The sequence below is a fragment of the Protopterus annectens genome, chromosome 9.part0 (genome assembly GCF_019279795.1).
Source record: "Protopterus annectens isolate FY-2018-M chromosome 9.part0, PAN1.0, whole genome shotgun sequence".
NCBI classification, from domain to species: domain Eukaryota; kingdom Metazoa; phylum Chordata; order Ceratodontiformes; family Protopteridae; genus Protopterus; species Protopterus annectens.
The window spans coordinates 317323544-317341304 of NC_056743.1; the positions used below are offsets into that span (position 1 = coordinate 317323544).

Below are 17761 nucleotides of genomic sequence, written 5' to 3' on the forward strand. Positions count from 1 at the left end.
CCTAGATTAGGATCTGCTGTTGTTAAGGTCACATTAGCTAGATGGTTGAAGGACTGTGAGACCTTTATTTACACACAGCATAATATCTTGTTGCCTACTGCCATGAAAGCTCATTCAACAAGGTCGGTGGCAACTTCTGCTGCCTTCCATGCCAGAGCTTCTTTACATGACATCTGTGCAGCTGCAACTTGGGCTACGCCTCATACCTTCATCAATCATTACAAATTGGATTTGGCCTCCAGGGGAAGAGCATCTTTTGGTTCTATGGTGCTCAGGAATGTCCTTCAATGAGAGCCTCCCAGGAATAGAAGTAGCTTGGGACTCTGTCCCATGTGTAAGGAATGAACGAGGATTAACCATATCAGATAAAGAAGTTGCGTCTTACCATAACGTTCCATCTGTATTGTTGATCCTCGTTCAGTCATTACAAACCTCCCTCCTTCCCCCTCCTGTGTTTTCTAGTGGATCTCACCATCTGGTTCTCTTAGGTTATTTGACCAGAGGTAACCTCTACCATCTTTGACTTGCAAACTCAATCTGAGGTAACAGGGAGAGGGGGATTGTGGGTAAGAGTTTAGCTCAAGAGTTTGAAGCTGACGCGAGCTTGGAAAATGGCCGGCTCGATTCCGAGCTCGGAATCGATACCCATGCATAATGACTGAACGAGGATCAACAATACAGATGGAATGTTATGGTAGGACATAACTTCTTTTTCTTAAGGGTCATTTGCATATATCCCATGTGCCTCTAATACAAGAGGTTTGAGGGGTCACTCAGTGGAAATTCTGGCTTGACTAGAATTTTCGTTTAGTTTCCACTACATACTTATTGCAAAAGAGTTTTCTTACAGAACAACTGATGAGGTAAGTGCATGCCTTTTATTTATTATATCTAGTACTTCATTTATCTACAGTAATGTTGATTTTGTGTATATGAGCACTGCATGTAGATTATAGATGTCCATCCTGTGACCACAGTTGCAGTGTTACTAACAATTGGGAGGTAGCTATATGTCTAACCAGGATACCAAAGCTTAGGTATTTTTCTCTCATACCGTACGTCCATTGTATGACCAAAGTCCACCATGGCTATGTTATATATAAGGGACATACTTGTGCGAAATACCTCAGAACCTTCTCACCTCCAGCCCAAACACTAAGGCTACTTTTCTTTGGCCTGTCAGATGTCCAGCCATTGCCAGTTCAACTTGCTTTCAGCAGGTAAATTTCCCCATTGGGCAAACTTCCGGTTTGTTTTTTGACAATATTTAATTTTCTTCATGTGAGCTAAGAAGAGAAATGTGATTGTGGGTGGCATGTATCTTACAGGGACAGCCATACTTGCTTGCCTTTTGCCTAGGAGTCACTCGTGTTTATAGAAATGGTTCTGTTTTTGCCAGACCTTTGTCCCAAAGACCATCAGTAGCTGCTTATCTTCCCTTAAGATTTACTTAGAAAAAGCAGAGACTCAGAGATCTAGCAGAAGTCATAATGGATCCAAACCCTTCTCCCTTAGATTTCCCACATCAGCCAACAAAAGACAAAATCCAGTGCTTCATCTGTCTGGTCAGACACATCTTCGCTGCATTTCATGATGAGTCTTTTTATGTGTATAAGCACTGTGTGTAAATTATTGTTCATGTATAGAAAGTTAAAACATTTAAAATGAAACTGATTGAGATGATGTGTATCGATGTAGTGTAGATCACTGTATAAGAAGGGTTATGATTGCTTCTCCAATCAGAATCAAGTTGTGTTCAAGAAGTGTGCCAAGAAATCCATCTTTAAAAAGTAGATGTCAACATTCACCTCTCAACACCTTTATTACATTATCAGTTAAGATATAGCAAGCATACATTGACAAGAAAAGAAACCATTTTTAACATTTTTTCCATTTACATTCAGTGGATATAAAAAGTGTACACCCCCCTGTTAAAATGTCAGGTTTTTGTGATATAAAAAAATGCGACCACAATAAATCATTTCAAAACATTTCCCACCTTTAATGTGACCTATAAACTGTACATTTCAATTGAAAAACAAGCAAATCTGTTAGGGGAAAAAATATAAAAAATAAAAATCATATAATAAGCTGGTTGCATAAGTGTGCACACCCTTAAACTAATAATTTGTTGAAGCACCTTTTGATTTAATTACAGCATTCAGTCTTCTTGGGTACACACCTGCCATCAATTAAAGAGACTCTGATTGATCCCAAATAAAGTTCAGCTGTCGTAGTTGGATTTTCCTGACATTTACTCAGTTGCCTGCTGCAAAAACCATGGTTCGCAGAGAGCTTAGAAAACATCAAAGGGATCTCATTGTTGAAAGTTATCAGTCAGGAGAAGGGTACAAAAAAAATTCCCACAGCATTGAATATACCACGGAACACAGTGAAGACCGTCATCAAAAAGTGGAGAAAATATGGGACAATAGTAATGTTGCAAAGAACTGGACGTCCCTCCAAAATTGATGAAAAGACCAGACGAAAACTGGTCCGGGAGGCTGCCAAGAGACTTAGAGCAACATTGAAAGAGTTGCAGGAATTTCTGACAACAATCTACCATATTCTCTAGATGTCTGGACTATGGAGTAGGGTTGCAAGACGGAAGCCTTTTCTTACACAGAAAAACATCCAGGCCCGGGTAAAATTTGCAAAACAATACATCAAGTCTCCCAAAAACATGCGGGAAAATGTGTTATGGTCTGATGAGACCAAGGTTAAACTTCATGGCCACAATTCCAAAAGGTACATTTGTAGCAAAAACAACACTTCACATCACCAAGAGAACACCATCCCCATGGTGAAGCATGGTGGTGGCAGTAGCATGCTTTGGAGTTGCTTTTCTTCAACTGAAACTGGGGCTTTAGTCAAGGTGGAAGGAATTATGAACATTTCCAAATGCCAGTCACTTTTGATCCTAAACCTTCAGGCATCCGCTAGAAAGCTGAAGATGAAGAGGGATTTCACATTTCAACACAACAATGACCCCAAGCATACATTCAAATCAGCAAAAGAATGGCTTCACCAGAAGAAAATTAAAGTTTTGGAATGGCCCAGCCAGAGCTCAGACCTAAATCCAGTAGAAAATCTGTGGGGTGACCTGAAGAGGGCTGTGCACAAGAGATGCCCTTGCAATCTGACAGATTTGGAGTGCTTTTGCAAGGAAGAGTGGGCAAATATTGCCAAGTCAAGGTGGGAAAAGTTTTGAAATGATTTATTGAGGTCTTATTTTTTTATACCACAAAAACCTGGCATTTTAACAGGGGTGTGTACACTTTTTATATCCACAGTACATTCTACATCATATCTTTTCTTAATTTGCAATTATCTCCAGTCTAGCATTACATAAATTTGCTGAATTCCAGCCTTCCTTTAAACCTCACTCCTCCTGCTATACATTATTCTGTATGTATTGTTGCTGCAGTCTTGATTTATTTCAATGTAATTTGCCCCTTCTCATGTCTAAAGATCCCACTTCCAGTTCTTTATCTCCTTTATAATAATCAGTACTTGAAATGCAGTTGTTTTAGACATGGATTTCCATGTTCTAGTAATTACTTTTTTGGCAGCCAGCAGAAATACGCTTAAGGCCTTACTATGCCGAGACAGTTTAGATCTTTTATCCTAGTTACAACCATTTGCTCACCCAACATTTCTGACTGAGTACTCCGTAGGGAATTTAAGTTTGCCAACTCTTCACACTCCCAAAACATATATCCCCAGTTAGCTCCTCCTTCCACATCACGTCTTAACCTTCCCTGTCAACTGTACCGAATTCCTCAGTATTTGCTGATTTTGAGGGTGAAATAATAGGGTGCTATGAATTCCTGAGTGGCCCCTTCAAATCCTGATTTTTGTTTTCTGTACATGCTGACATCATGCATTACCAGCATATCCCACACCCACTGCATCTTCAGCATGCAAGGGCATGCCTGTTGATGTCAGTGCAGCGAGACAGTGCCTGAGAGCATGAACGAACATTATCTAGCAAAAGCAATTTCACCCGACAAGCATATGTTACCAAACTGAACATGTTATTCTTGGACTTGAGCAATTACACTCTACAGGTGTGTGCCCTTGAGGCAAGCAGTTGAATTTGTTACAGGACAGACTCCACCGAAATGCATTTGGTTATTGTACTTGTGTGTTGTAGTTTGCGTACAGATTTCTGAACAGGCACAGAATTGTTCTCTTAAAAACAAACATTTTGATGACAAACTGCTTAAAAGAAGCTCGAATTGCAATAAGTGTATAGACGTGCACATTATTTAAATGAAAGTTGGTGCTGGTGGAGGGAGGACAACAGGAAGATAGGGGACAAAACATAAATTTCTGTCTGCAAAGGGTACATCCCATTACTGGTACCAGACATCTTTTGCTACTTGCGATTTTACAGAGAATAATGCATTTGCTGGAAGGATTTAAACTGCACTGTTACACTGCTGAATGCTAGATGCCCAAGTGGATCAGATGTAATTTCTACAGTGCAAACTAAAGTGCAGGTTGGTTGAGTAATCTCCAGTTACTTCCCAATGGAGCTGCTAAAATGCTTAACACTCATCATGGAATTCTTGTGCATTTCTCAAATAGAATTAAGGAGTATTATCTTAAAAGTGATTTAAAGAGTGGGATCTCCTAGCAAAGAAGGTACTCCTCTCAGTTTCGCACTGACAGTGTTCCCCATGTTATTTACACTCCTCAGTCTCTCAACCAACTAATGAGCTTACCCTTATCACTGTGCTAGTCTTTCCTGGGAGGAAGCCATGTTAGGAGGACGGCTGAATACTACCACAGAACAGGATTTTATGAAGGAGCACTCTGATACAAACAGTGGGAGAGGATCCTAGAACACAGCTCAACTGTAGTGAAATGAATTTTGTAATCACTTTTGCATTACCTGCCACTTTAGAAGGTATCATGTTAACCACATGTTTCCCATTTCCGATGTGAGCTTTACATTTAGGACAACAGCAGCACTTTCCATTACTCCCCCTATGAGACGGAATCTACTCTGCATAGGCCCAGCACACTTGTCCACAGCCCAAAATAACAGGGTCCATAAATAGTTCCTTAACTTTTTTACAATAAACCAGCCACAAATATCAACAACTACTGAAACAAATAACTAGTAGGAAGTGCGGTGACTTTGTAAAATCCACGAGCAGTACTATAAAATCACTTAACTTTATTGAATAAAAAACATATTAAGTGCTTTCGTTCAAAATATGTTTAGACTTCATCAGAGAAAAGAATACAGTCTAAGTAATAGTTGTTGAAAAATAACTATTATGGCTAAATGACTACAAACCATTCTACATCGACGTATACTTAATATGCTAGAAGATTGCCTTCTAAACAGATGTATTGATATAGATCTATATAATTTTTTGAAAATAGATTTTCTTGCGATATCATGCATTCATGATTTACCAAAAATTCATAGACATATGAATAAACCACCCTTTATGCCAATAATAGCAGGTAGACAGTGGTCCACTGAACCCATGTCAGTATTTGTTGAACGACACATTACACCTATTTTAAATAATTTTTATATATTGAAAGACACAAGACATTATTTGAATGACTTGTTTCAGTTTAGTAAAAGTCAAGTTGCCTGTTGGTGACTATGGTTGTTCAGTCATTGTTTATTACTATCCCCAATGAGTATGGTATGTCTGCCTTTAAAAGGTATTTAGTTAAATATGGTGAATATGAAAGGAAGAAAGTGGACCTTCTATGTCTTTATGGAAACTGTTTTAGAAAATAATGTTTTTATGTTTGATGACTACTGCTATTTACAAAAGGATGGCGTGGCTATGGGCACGTCTTGTGCCAATAGCTACGCTAATGCAATTATGGAAGCTTGAAAAGAGAGAGAAATATTGAACAATGAAAGTTACAAGAAGAGTATTTTGTTTTACAGGAGGTTTGTCGATGACCTCTTTCTTGTCTTGGGGGGGGGGGGGGGCAACAATGAATTACTGGCCCTTTATGGACACATGAATAGTTGCACTCACGTAAGTTTACTATAGAGATGTCTACAAAGGAGATTTATTTTTTAGATGTAAAATTTAAAGGTATGGGCAGGACATGAGCAGAAATGTACAGGAAACCATGCCATAAAAATTCATACTTGCATAGAAATAGTATGCATAGAGGGCATGTCTAAGAATATTATAAAGGGCCAAGGAATGAGGTTATCTAGGCTAACAGTGGCAGATGAGAATTTTAATAAGGAACTAGATTCCTTTCGTAAGGATCTAATGGTTAGGGGATACAGTAGAAGGGAGATGGATAAAAATTTGAAGGATATATATAAGTTGGGAGGTGCTAAAGCTAGACCATACTTTTCAGAACCGGTTGGATTAGCACAACAAGAGCTGGAAATAGATTATGGTACTAGTCTCCTTTTGGATTTTACTAGTGATTCAAGAAATGCCATGGAAATTATTAAAAAAAAAAAACATTGACAGATGTTAACTAATGAAACTATCAAAGAAATAGAGGAATACCCTAAAGTTAAATATAAAAACTGCAAATCCCTTAAGCGGAAGTTGTGTTATCTGAAAAACACTTTAGAAATAGCAATGGCTAAGTGTGATGAACATGTATTTAGAACAAGTCCCTGTGGACACTGCAATTATTGGAGTTTTATACAAACAGGAGTGTTTCTACATCCGTACACAGGGAGGCGACATTTCCTTAAGCTAATAGCAGATTGTGGCAGCAGTCACATAGTGTACCTAGCAGTCTGCCAAGTATGCAGTAAATTTTATGTAGGAAAAACAGAGATCTGCGTAGCAGAATACGTGAACATGTATACAGTATTAGGATTGGAACACCAAATAATGCTTTAGCCAAGCATGTTAGAGACACTAATGAATCACACTGCTTTAAGTTCATGGTAGTGAATAAAACAAAAGTTACTATGAGGCAAGGGGACATAAGAAATAAACAGGAGATTAATGAATTAGAATGGATTATTAAGTTCCAAGCAACTGAAGGCAGTGGTCTCAGTGATGGGATTCCTATCAAACCCCATCTGAAAACAAGAAAACATCGGTGAGGGTTTGATTTTTGTGAACTAAATGTAAACCATGTCTGTTGCTAAGCATTCACTGCAATCTGAAAGAAAATAATGGTGTTCTTTGTGTTTCACTGTTACATTCATCACTTGTGGGTTTATCCCGGCCCGGGTAGCCCTCGGCCAGCCTGAATACCAGAATAAAGGATTTCCCTCGTGCGTCGGCAACAGTCACCAAACGTCCAGTCTTTCTCAGCTGCTTTTTCTTGCAAATCCATATTTCACAAATATAATTGATGCTTTATAATCTCCTGTTTATTCACCATTGCTGGTTTTATTTCAGTTCATGTCCATCTCCCAACACCAGACTTTAGTTCACATCCAAGGTACTCCTGATTCTTGTAGTAGGTGGTGGTTCTTTTTTTTTTTTTTTTTCTCTCAAGCATTTTCCTTTGGAACATTGGGAAAGGTTTCACTGGCAGTGTCTCTTCTGTAAGCTGTATTGTCAGAATTATGAGAGACAGAGTCCCCTTCTCTTTGCTGGCTCACTTTTTGTTGGATAAACTTTATTTCCTCCTTAACCTGTTCTGCATCAAACATGTCTTTGATCTTCCAGGAAAAGAATATTCTGAAGACATCTGGATACCTCAGCTTGAGTGTCATAAATGCCTCTCAATGTCCCTTGATTGTTGGGATAAATTTGCTTCTATTTTGCTTGGTGCACAGTAAATGATCATACTCCACAAATACCGCTTTCTCCAATTTTTAGTACTTTTTCCTTCTACCCTAGTTTTGTCAGGATCAACTCTTTCTGCTAGTATAATTGCCTGTTGATACAGATATCCGTTGCTTTCTCATGGCCATATTTTGAGCATGCACTCGATGTGTCCATTCAGTTAACAAATCCTGCTGTGTAATACCAGTCTATTTGCTTATTTGTGCTTTCATAAAGTTAATACAGACTGTTTCTTCCATTTTCTCTGGTACAGCTAAAAATGTCAGGTTTTCTCTGCATGTGCTGTCTTCTAATGCTACTATTTTTTTAAACAAATCTTTGAGAAGTCTTGTACCCAGCCAGCTTTCTTCATTTTAGTCTGATTTTTGCAGTTTTATCTGGGGCAGCCATGGTGGTGCAGCAGTTAGCATTGTCGCTACACAGCAAGAGGTTGTCTGGTTCAGTTCTCGTCTGGGGTGCCCTCTGTGCTGAGTCACCATGTTCTTCCTCTGGTCACATGGGTTTCCACCCACATTCCAAAGACAATGCACTAAGGTGGATTGGACACACTAAATTGGCTGTAGGTGCAAGTATGCTCTCCCTCTGGTCACGTGGGTTTCCTCCCACATTCCAAAGAAAATGCAGTAAGGTGGATTGGACACACTAAGTTGGCTGTAGGTGCAAGTCCGTGTGTGCAAGTGAGTGGTATGGATGAACAACCATGGCAGGGCTCACCACCCGGCGATGTAAACCTTGGCTCGAGATGATTGTCACTGTTGAAGTGACATATCTACCCCATGTGCAAAATGGGAAAAAGGGGTGATGGATGGATCAGTTCATCTGAATATTTAGTTAACGCTTCTATTTTTTTTTCCAGCCTTTTGTTGTTTGAGTTGATATAATCCTCTCTGTGTACATTTGATTATTTTTTGTCCAAATTACTGGCAGCTGTCTCTTGTAATAAGCTGAAGATTGAATTACATTTTTATGAACAGTTGCAGGATTCTTCCCAGCCAGTGTTTTGTCTTTACTTTTTTATGGTTGATTTAGTTTAAAGTTGTCTAAATTTCATCTTTACTGGCATTCAGGTGGTGAATTTACTAGCCAGTAACTGAATTTTACTCAAGCTGGCATACTAGTTCCTTTTTTCACACTGGGATAGCTGAAATTAAGCCATTGATCATTGCGCGGCCTACTTAGAAGCCCTCAACATCCATTTTTTGAACTTATAACTACTAAGTTATCAGACAAACCCTTTTTCAATTCTTTGAATTCTGTGTAGCTTTACTTAGTTTGTACTACCAATTAATGGAGACAGAAAATAAGTGTAAGAGCAATGTTTTCCAGCCTTGAAAGCTGGAAAACACACTGTACTTTGTCACACTCTTCTCTGTAGTACATGAAAATGTAGCTGATCAGTCTATTTCAAGATTGAGGAAAAATAACTTGAAAGCAGTAACACACTTTCAGCCAGTAACACACTTTCAGCCAGAAATGAAGTATATCTCTCATGCTGTGACACCTTTAAAAGATATAATGTATTTTTGCTGACACACAAAAAAGTATGACAGTGGTGATGTGTATTACAGCTTTTTAGGCTGTTTTAGTGCCCCAGTGTTTTGCAGTGATGGCTTCTGTTTGTAGCACAAACTTGGGGCATAATGGCTCTGATCTGTGCTTTACAAAACTTGTATCACCTTTCTTAAATCAAGAATATGCTTAACAAGGTCATCTGTCTCAGTTTTTGAATGTATTCATGTTGTTCCATGTACTGAGCAGTGTTTATAACATTACATAATTTCTGCTGCCCCACTGAGTAGTTGAATGGTACTTTCATAGTTAATCCTTCTGTTGCCATGTACCTATGTATCTTTTCTTTTTTGTTAAATTTAGGGGGAAACTCCACTCCATACAGCTTGTCGTTATGGACTTGCAAACCTTACTGTTGAGCTTTTGCAACAAGGAGCCAATCCTAACATCCAGACAAAACATCCTGTTCCTGCTAGTAAAGTGTCATTGTCTTCAGAGCCTGGAGATGGCATCTACCTGCAGACACCACTACATATGGCAATAGCATACAACCATCCAGATGTAGTGTCTGTCATACTGGAGCAGAAAGGTAACATTCTTAGTCATGTATAGTAATGAAGCTTAAGTGTTTTTTGTGTAGTCTAAACTTTTTTTTCTTCTTATAGTTAGTCATTTCATCTAACTGGAAATTGAAATGAAGATTTTCTAATGATTCCTGGCCGAGATCCATCTTGTTGATTAAGTGGAACTTGAAAGTGTTGGATTGTTCAAAGCAATTCCTCACATTTCTATCCTGATTATAATTTTTTGTCATCTTTGTATTGTAATATCTGAAAACTGCATTGGCTATCACCTCATTTAAATACAATTTTCTTCACTTTTTTGTTTTAATGAATAGTTTTTTAATTTGTTTGCTAGAAAAGGTTCATCTCCTCAAATGTAATCACTGACTTTGATGGCATTAAGGGATAATGGATCGAATATTTGGAGCCCTGCTTGATGGGTATTACATTTGGGTCCATACAGTCCACCAGTGATAGTCTGGCAATTTTTCCTTGAAGTTGCCATACTTAGGGCAAGCACAGTGCTACTGCATTCCTTAATGTCCTATAGATTAAATTAGCTACCCTCTAAGCATACCAGTTATTTTCTGCTGTGCTTGTATAGTTCAGATATCAATCCCTGTACATGTCTGTGAAAAGCTACCAGAATCATTGCCTACATAGAAGCCACATTGTGTCACTATGGCTATAAAATTACTGGTAAGAACTATTCTGACATTGCTTGTATAGTTTTGCAGAGAGCATGACATCAGGCACTACTGTGCCAGAAGTTCATGGGTTCATAGGTTTGTGGCATGCTGAAGTACTACCTGCTTATTAATTGAGGGCTTTCTTTCAAAACATAGAGGGACTTGCATTGTTTATAGGTAAGGGGGGATTTATTCCAAAGGTAAAGAAAATGGATCATAAGTCTGTTATGTTGTTTTTACTGTTTATGATGATCATACAGTTGAGTTCATGTTAACATTCTCATTGTTTCATTCCGAAGAGTTTCCAAGAGAAAATAATTTTTCATGGCTTAGAAGAGGAGCACATATCTCCTCCAGGAGACCTGACACAGAAAATTGGAGTGGTTCTTTTATTCTGTGTAACAGTAAGTTAAGCTGATAGCTGTACTACCAGTTTCCTGAGTTTGAGAATGGGTTCAAATTGCTGATGGTATCGTCCAGGGAGGGGTAAGATTAAGCAGCTGGGGACCAACTTTTCCTCTCCTTGGGTACGATTTCAGAGTAATTGCTGTTTCTGTGACCTCTGGTAGAGACCAGTAGTTTTGCAGGTGGTCTGCTTAACAGAGGGAGTGGCAAGATATCAAGATGATATTGCTCATGTCACCTCCCCATACTAGGGATTCTGACTGGTTTCATTCACATGAAGGCTTCCAGTACCAGATGCAAAATCTCTCCATAGGATCTCTTACTCCATGGCCACTACTAATGTGCACTTTAAGGTTGACTTCCCTGACAGGTCTGTGGACCCCAACGTCTGTTAGGGTAATGTTGAAGGTAGACTATTAAGGTGCAATTGAAGGATCTAGAATGAACTGATATGGTAACCTGGTGGTTTGGGAACCCAGAGGGCTAAAAGGGAAGGGATTGGGCAGGGAGAAACACACACAAAAAAGGAAAACAGGTTGCCCAAGCCTTTGGCATTTTATTAGGGGAATCTTTACACCATCTCTAACTGAATTGGGTGTTTGGTCAGGAGATTGCAAATGGAAAAATTGTCCTGTTGTCTGGCCAGGTTAGCTGTGTGTGCAGTGGGCCAGTGTCTCCTTCAGTGCTGTAATTAGTAAGAACCACTTGTTTCTTAAAATTGACAAAGCTGCTTTTATAGGTTGAGATATTTACTAGGCTAACGACCATAAGGGCCTTTTTAAGTCTTGCCATGCATCCCAAATCTCTAACAGATTCTGTTACCCTTGATATGTTGTAAGCAGGGGCCTGGGAGATTAACTTATTTACAGGCTGTCTGTGTTCATTAGAAACATTGGTACCAAACCAGGGATGAATGTTCTGTTCCCCATCCAGTTGTGCAAGTTATACTTGAGTTAGAGAGGAACTCTGCTTCACACAGATGGGGAGCCTGTTCCAGAGATGGGGTAGTCTCTGGGATACATACCTGCCTGTCCAACAGGTCCTGTTTAAATCACAGGCGAGGTTTAAGTCTTTAGAATGTGTAACTCTGGTGCTGTTTGTTTTGCGGATGTGCAGGAGGTCTATCAGAGTTAGACAATGCCATGTTTGCCAGATATAGATCTACCCTCAACAGCCTGTAGGAGACAGAATATAGGGGATAGGGCCTTGAGTTGGCCTGCATAGGATATATTACTTACACCCAGTATTCTTTTAGTGAGAAACCTCTGTGGGTGTTCCAGGTGTTGGATATGCCTGGTTAGGTACATACTAAAGGGGGCATTTTACTCAATGATAGGTCTGATGAATGCTGAATACAGTGGAAGTGACTTCCTTGGACCTAGATGCCATACCTTTGTTTATAAGTTGCGGAACACACGCACCTCTAGTGATGTTCATCGTGTTACCCTGCTGCAGTCATCACACTTGGGTTATCCTGTCGTCAGGCGGTCCCGCAGTCTGCCGGAATTCCAAAGTCTTGGTCCGGCGTCGGTTGCTGTCGCCTCTTCTCTGACGTCAGTGCGCCGGGGTATATATAATGCATCCGACGCCATTTTCTTTAGTCTTTCTTGCCGTGCAGTGCCCGAAGCAGAAGCAGTTCGCAAGTGCCGGTCGGCCGACTCCTGAGATTTTCGAAGTCGAATTTCAGATCCGAAGTCTTCAATAAAGCTAAGTATCCCGTTGGGGAAACTTTTCTTGCCTCAGACCGATGTCAGAAAAAGTTAACAATTGTATTTCTTGTGGGAAGCAAATACCTCATAAGGATTTTCATTCTTACTGCATACCTTGCCTAGGCCCAGACCACGACGTCACTGGTTGTCGTTTTTGTGCTAGGTTTAATAAGCGTACTATAAAAAGACGCTTTGATTTCGCACGACACTACTTCAGTAGAAAATTTAACTACACAATGCCATTGGAGCAACCGACTACCGGCGTGCACAAAAAACGCAAGGATAAGGACAGGCAGCCTAGACCCAAGCCAGACTCCGAGGCCTCGGCTGGACCGGTCTCCGGTTCACTGGTCTTCAGTGAGGCTCCGACGCAGCCCCTGACTACTGCAGATTTGGAACCCGAGACCGCTTCGGAGCCTTTGGCGGAGAGCGCTAGGCCGATGCAGCCATTTTGTTTAGCCCCTACCGACGACTCTGCAGAAAGAGATGGTGCTGCAGAAACACCTTTGGTTTCTGAAGGCGTCTTCAGACCGACGACGCTCACCATAAAAACGTATCCTAAGCTTAAGACTCCTATTAAACCTAAAAGGACTGCACTTCAGTCTCCAGTTCAAGGCCCCATGCCTAAGAAACAGATGCTTAAAATGGCTGAAGATTTGATCTCTTTAATCAGGGGTTCCCAACCCCCACCCGACAAAAGGCCTAGACAAGAGGAAGATTATGCCTGCTCTGATCAAGTGCCTATTTCCTCAGGCTCCTCTGAGGACCAAGATTACTCCTTCTCCCCTTATGAAGATTCTGATGCTGAGGATTCTATTCCCCTCAGCTTCTCCTCCTGAGGACTACTCCTTTGGGGAAACTTTACACACTATGAGGGAACATTTTCACTGGGAAGGTCAGGACTACTCTGACTCAAAGAAAAGGCTCAGAGAGTTTCTTTTACTCCCCCAGTACAGACCACTTGCCATCCCCCCAGTTTTAGACATTGTGGATGATGTTTACTTAGAATCTAGTTTGAACCCAGATTCTCTGCCTCCTGCTCCAGCCAAACCGGACAGATACTATAGAATGCCTGATTCCCACAAATTCCTTTATAAAAGCCCTGTTGCTGATCCAGAGACTATCTCCCAGGGTCCCAAAGGGGCTAAGGCTTCTATGGCAAAAAATCCTGTACCCTCTGAAAGGGACTCCAGAGCACTAGACAGGTGGGGGAAAAAGGTTTACACCTCAGCCACTCTAGCTATGAGAGCACTAAATTGCCAATTTCACATGCTAAAATATCAGCAATTTCTAATGTCTCAGCTAAAACAAAAAATGAGCACACTCCCTCAACAGTCTGAATTGAAAGAAATGCAGGATCTGTTGCATGCAACTGAACAGGTGGGCAAACATACTTTACAATGTGGTTTTGATTCTTTGGAGGCTTCCTGCAGAGCAGCTGTCACTGGATCTGTTATACGTAGACATGCTTGGCTAAAGGAACAAACTCTGCCTGATCATGTTAAAGCAAAGCTTCTAGATGCTCCCTTACAGCAGGATGTTCTATTTGGAGTTAAGGCAGAAGAAGTCTTAAAGAAAATGGAGGATAAGGCAAAATCTATGCAGACAGTCAAAGATTTTCTACAGGTACAGCCCCCTCGCTTGAGCAGAAATTGACCAACTAAAAATTGGTCCTTTCCAGCTACTGACAGACCACAGAGGGGTAAATACAGACATCCAAGAGGCAGAGGACAACCACAAGCCCAATACAAACCTCGACAATGGGGCACTGGAACACAGAAGGGAGGAGAAGACAGGTCCCAAACTACCAGAAGGCAAACTCAATGACTTGCACCTCATCTGGCCAAGCAACACTCTCTTGGCAGCTCCCTTGGGAGGAAAACTCGCACTTTTTTCAGACAACTGGCACATTGTCACAAAGGACAAATGGGTCCTAGACATAATTTCACGAGGATACAGATTCCATTTTCACACCTTGCCAATGAAAAGAGGAATGCCAAACCTGCCACAAAATCAATGGGCAGAGGCACAAAAACAAATTACAGCTCTCATGGACATGAGAGCCATTCAACTGGTACCTACACGAGAGCAAGGCCAAGGATTTTACTCAAGAGACTTTCTAGTCCCCAGAAAGGACAATGCCTGGAGACCAATTCTGAACCTTTCAATTCTAAACACCTTCTTACAAGTACCCAAATTCAAGATGCTAACACTACAGCAGCTACTTCCCATGTTGGGGAAGACAGCATGGCTAGTAACGTTGGACCTCAAGGAGGCATACCTGCATGTCTCTATCAGACAAAGTTACAGAAGATACCTCCGTTTCATTGCAGGTTCAACCCATTACCAATTCTCTGCACTGCCCTTTGGCTTATCTACTGCGCCCAGGGTCTTCACAAAATGCCTGGCACCAGTAATTGCATACTGCAGACAAAGAGGAATTCAAATATACCCATACCTGGACGACTGCCTCATCCAAGCAGAAATCAAAGACATCCTCTTACAACATCTGGCTTTTGTAAAACATCTTCTAAGTTGCCTGGGGTACACAGTAAACAAAAAGAAATCAAAACTAGTACCCTCACAAAATATGACATTCCTGGGTGCCAGCTTGAATACAACGGCCCAGAAGGCTTATCTGACGCCAGACAAACAGCAACTGACTCAATATTTCAAAACAATGGCAACAAAGACCCTACTCCCTGCAAGAAAAATTCTGCAGGCCTTGGGCTTCATGGCATCTTGCATACTACTAATACCATTTGCAAAGCTGCATATGAGGAAATTACAGTGGTACCTAAAAAGCGTATGGTCTCAACACAGCCACAGCTTGGACACAATGATATCTCTCATTCCTTGCCTACAACAGGAGTTTCTATGGTGGTCACAGGCATGTCACCTCAACAAGGGTCAGCCTTTCACCTTGCCCCCAGCCAGGCAAACTATGACAACAGATGCATCGGACTACGCTTGGGGGTCAGACATGGCAGGACAGTGCGTTCAAGGCGTATGGACTACAGATCAAAGAAATCTGCACATCAATCAAAAAGAGATGCTAGCTGTACAGAATGCTCTGACAGCCTTCAAGAACCTATTACATCCAGGACAAATTACAATAAGGACGGACAACACCACAGTAATGTGGTACATAAACAAGGGGGTACACACTCCTACCCTCTATGCAGGCAAGCAATGACCTTGTGGAACAGAGCACTGGCTTACCAAGTTCAGTTACAAGTCCAATTCCTGCCAGGAAAAAAGAACACATTGGCAGACGACCTCAGCAGAAACATCATGGATCCCCACGAGTGGAAACTGGATCCACAAGTATTTGCAATGATAACTCAAAAATGGGGCCTTCCAGACATAGACCTGTTTGCCAGCCCCCAAAACTATCAGCTAACAAAATTTTGTACAAGGACACTTCACCATCAAGCTTGGAAAAGTGGGGAGACACTCATTCAGTTGGAAAAATCTGACAGTATATGCCTTCCCTCCATTGCCTCTCCTCGCAAAGGTGCGCCTGAAAGTCATTAAGGAGAGTCCACGACTGATACTCATAGCCCCAGACTGGCCACGCCAGCACTGGTACCCACTGTTAAGGAATATGGCCCAGGGCCCACCTTGGATTTTGCCACAAATTGCTCATTTGCTCACACAGCAAAACAATCAGATTCTACACAGCCAGCTCAAAACCTTAAATCTGGCTGCATGGCAAATCAACTAAGCATCCAGCCAGCTCCTCTTTCCCAAGCAGTTATGGATGTTCTGGAAGCTAGGAGGCCCAGCACCAGGAAGGCCTACTCAGACAAATGGAAAAGATTTTGCGCCTGGAACCAAGCTAAAGGCCAAAACACACTTCAGCCTCACATGCCTCAGATTCTACAGTATTTAACCGAGATGTTGCACAAAGGACTTTCTTTTTCTTCCATTAAAATCCATGCGTCAGCTATTTCAGCCCACTACAACATGGATCCACCCTTATTTTCACATCCACTTCTAAGGCAGTTCCTCAGAGGGGCAAAAAAAATTAGACCCCCCAGGAGAGCACCTACACCAACATGGGACCTCAATTTTGTTCTGGAAAAACTTGCGCTACCTCCCTTTGAACCAGCTTTCTCTGCAGATCTACAGTTTCTATCATGGAAGACTGCCCTGCTGCTAGCAATAACTTCAGCTAGAAGAGTCTCAGAGCTGCAGGCAGTAATGGCAGTGGAACCTTTCCTCATTTTCCATCAAGACAGAGTTTCTTTACGAACTAATCCTTCCTTCATGCCTAAGGTGGTTTCCAGTGTGGCTTTAAATCAAACCATCCACTTACCCACCTTCTTCCCAAATCCTCAGAACAAAGGAGAAAGACTCCTGCATTCCTTGGACATTCACAGGTAACTTCGTTACTACTTGGATAAAACTAAGGTTTTCAGAAAATCTGACCAGCTCTTTGTATCCTATGCTACAGCTTCACAAGGGAAGGCTATATCAAAACAAACCATTTCCAAATGGATAGGACATTGCATTCTTTTTTGCTATACCCATCATGGAAAACCAGTTCCTGCTACCATTGGGCCCCACTCTACCAGGGCAACAGCTACATCTACAGCCTTCCTCAGGGGGGTTCCAACCAAGGAGATATTGGAAGCTGCAACTTGGAGTTCAGTACACACCTTTACCAAACACTATCACTTACCACTTTACTCTAAGACTAGAGCTGGCTTCGCCACTGCAGTTCTGCAGGGCCTTCTAGCCTCCTCTAACCTGCTATGACTCCTCCACCCATCCTTAGCTTTGGGATTCTACCCAAGTGTGATGACTGCAGCAGGGTAACACAATGAACATAGTACAGATTTGTACCTACCATAAATGTCGATGTTCGAGTGTACACCCTGCTGCATTCCAGGTTACCCTCCCTCCATCCCCTCTGATCTAACTGGTTAAATCTATACAATACCTTCCTGATGTATTTGCTTATAGCTGGAGGGATTTTGTGTTTGTGCTAAAACTTCATAAATTGGTACTAATTACTGACCACCTTTTTGGGGGCACCTGACATCTGGGGCAAACAAAACTGAAGAAAATGGCATCGGATGCATTATATATATCCCTGGCGCACTGACGTCAGG

The 17761-nt window shown here is 41.3% G+C and overlaps 1 protein-coding gene across 1 annotated transcript in view; it reads left to right on the top strand.

Moving 5' to 3' along the window:
* ANKFY1 (ankyrin repeat and FYVE domain containing 1) overlaps positions 1–17761 on the top strand; it is a 1799901-nt gene that overhangs the window by 740123 nt on the left and 1042017 nt on the right. Inside the window, exon 16 of the mRNA XM_044082101.1 lies at positions 9639–9864. Coding sequence (XP_043938036.1) covers positions 9639–9864 — 226 coding nt within the window. The remainder of the gene's footprint in view (positions 1–9638; positions 9865–17761) is intronic.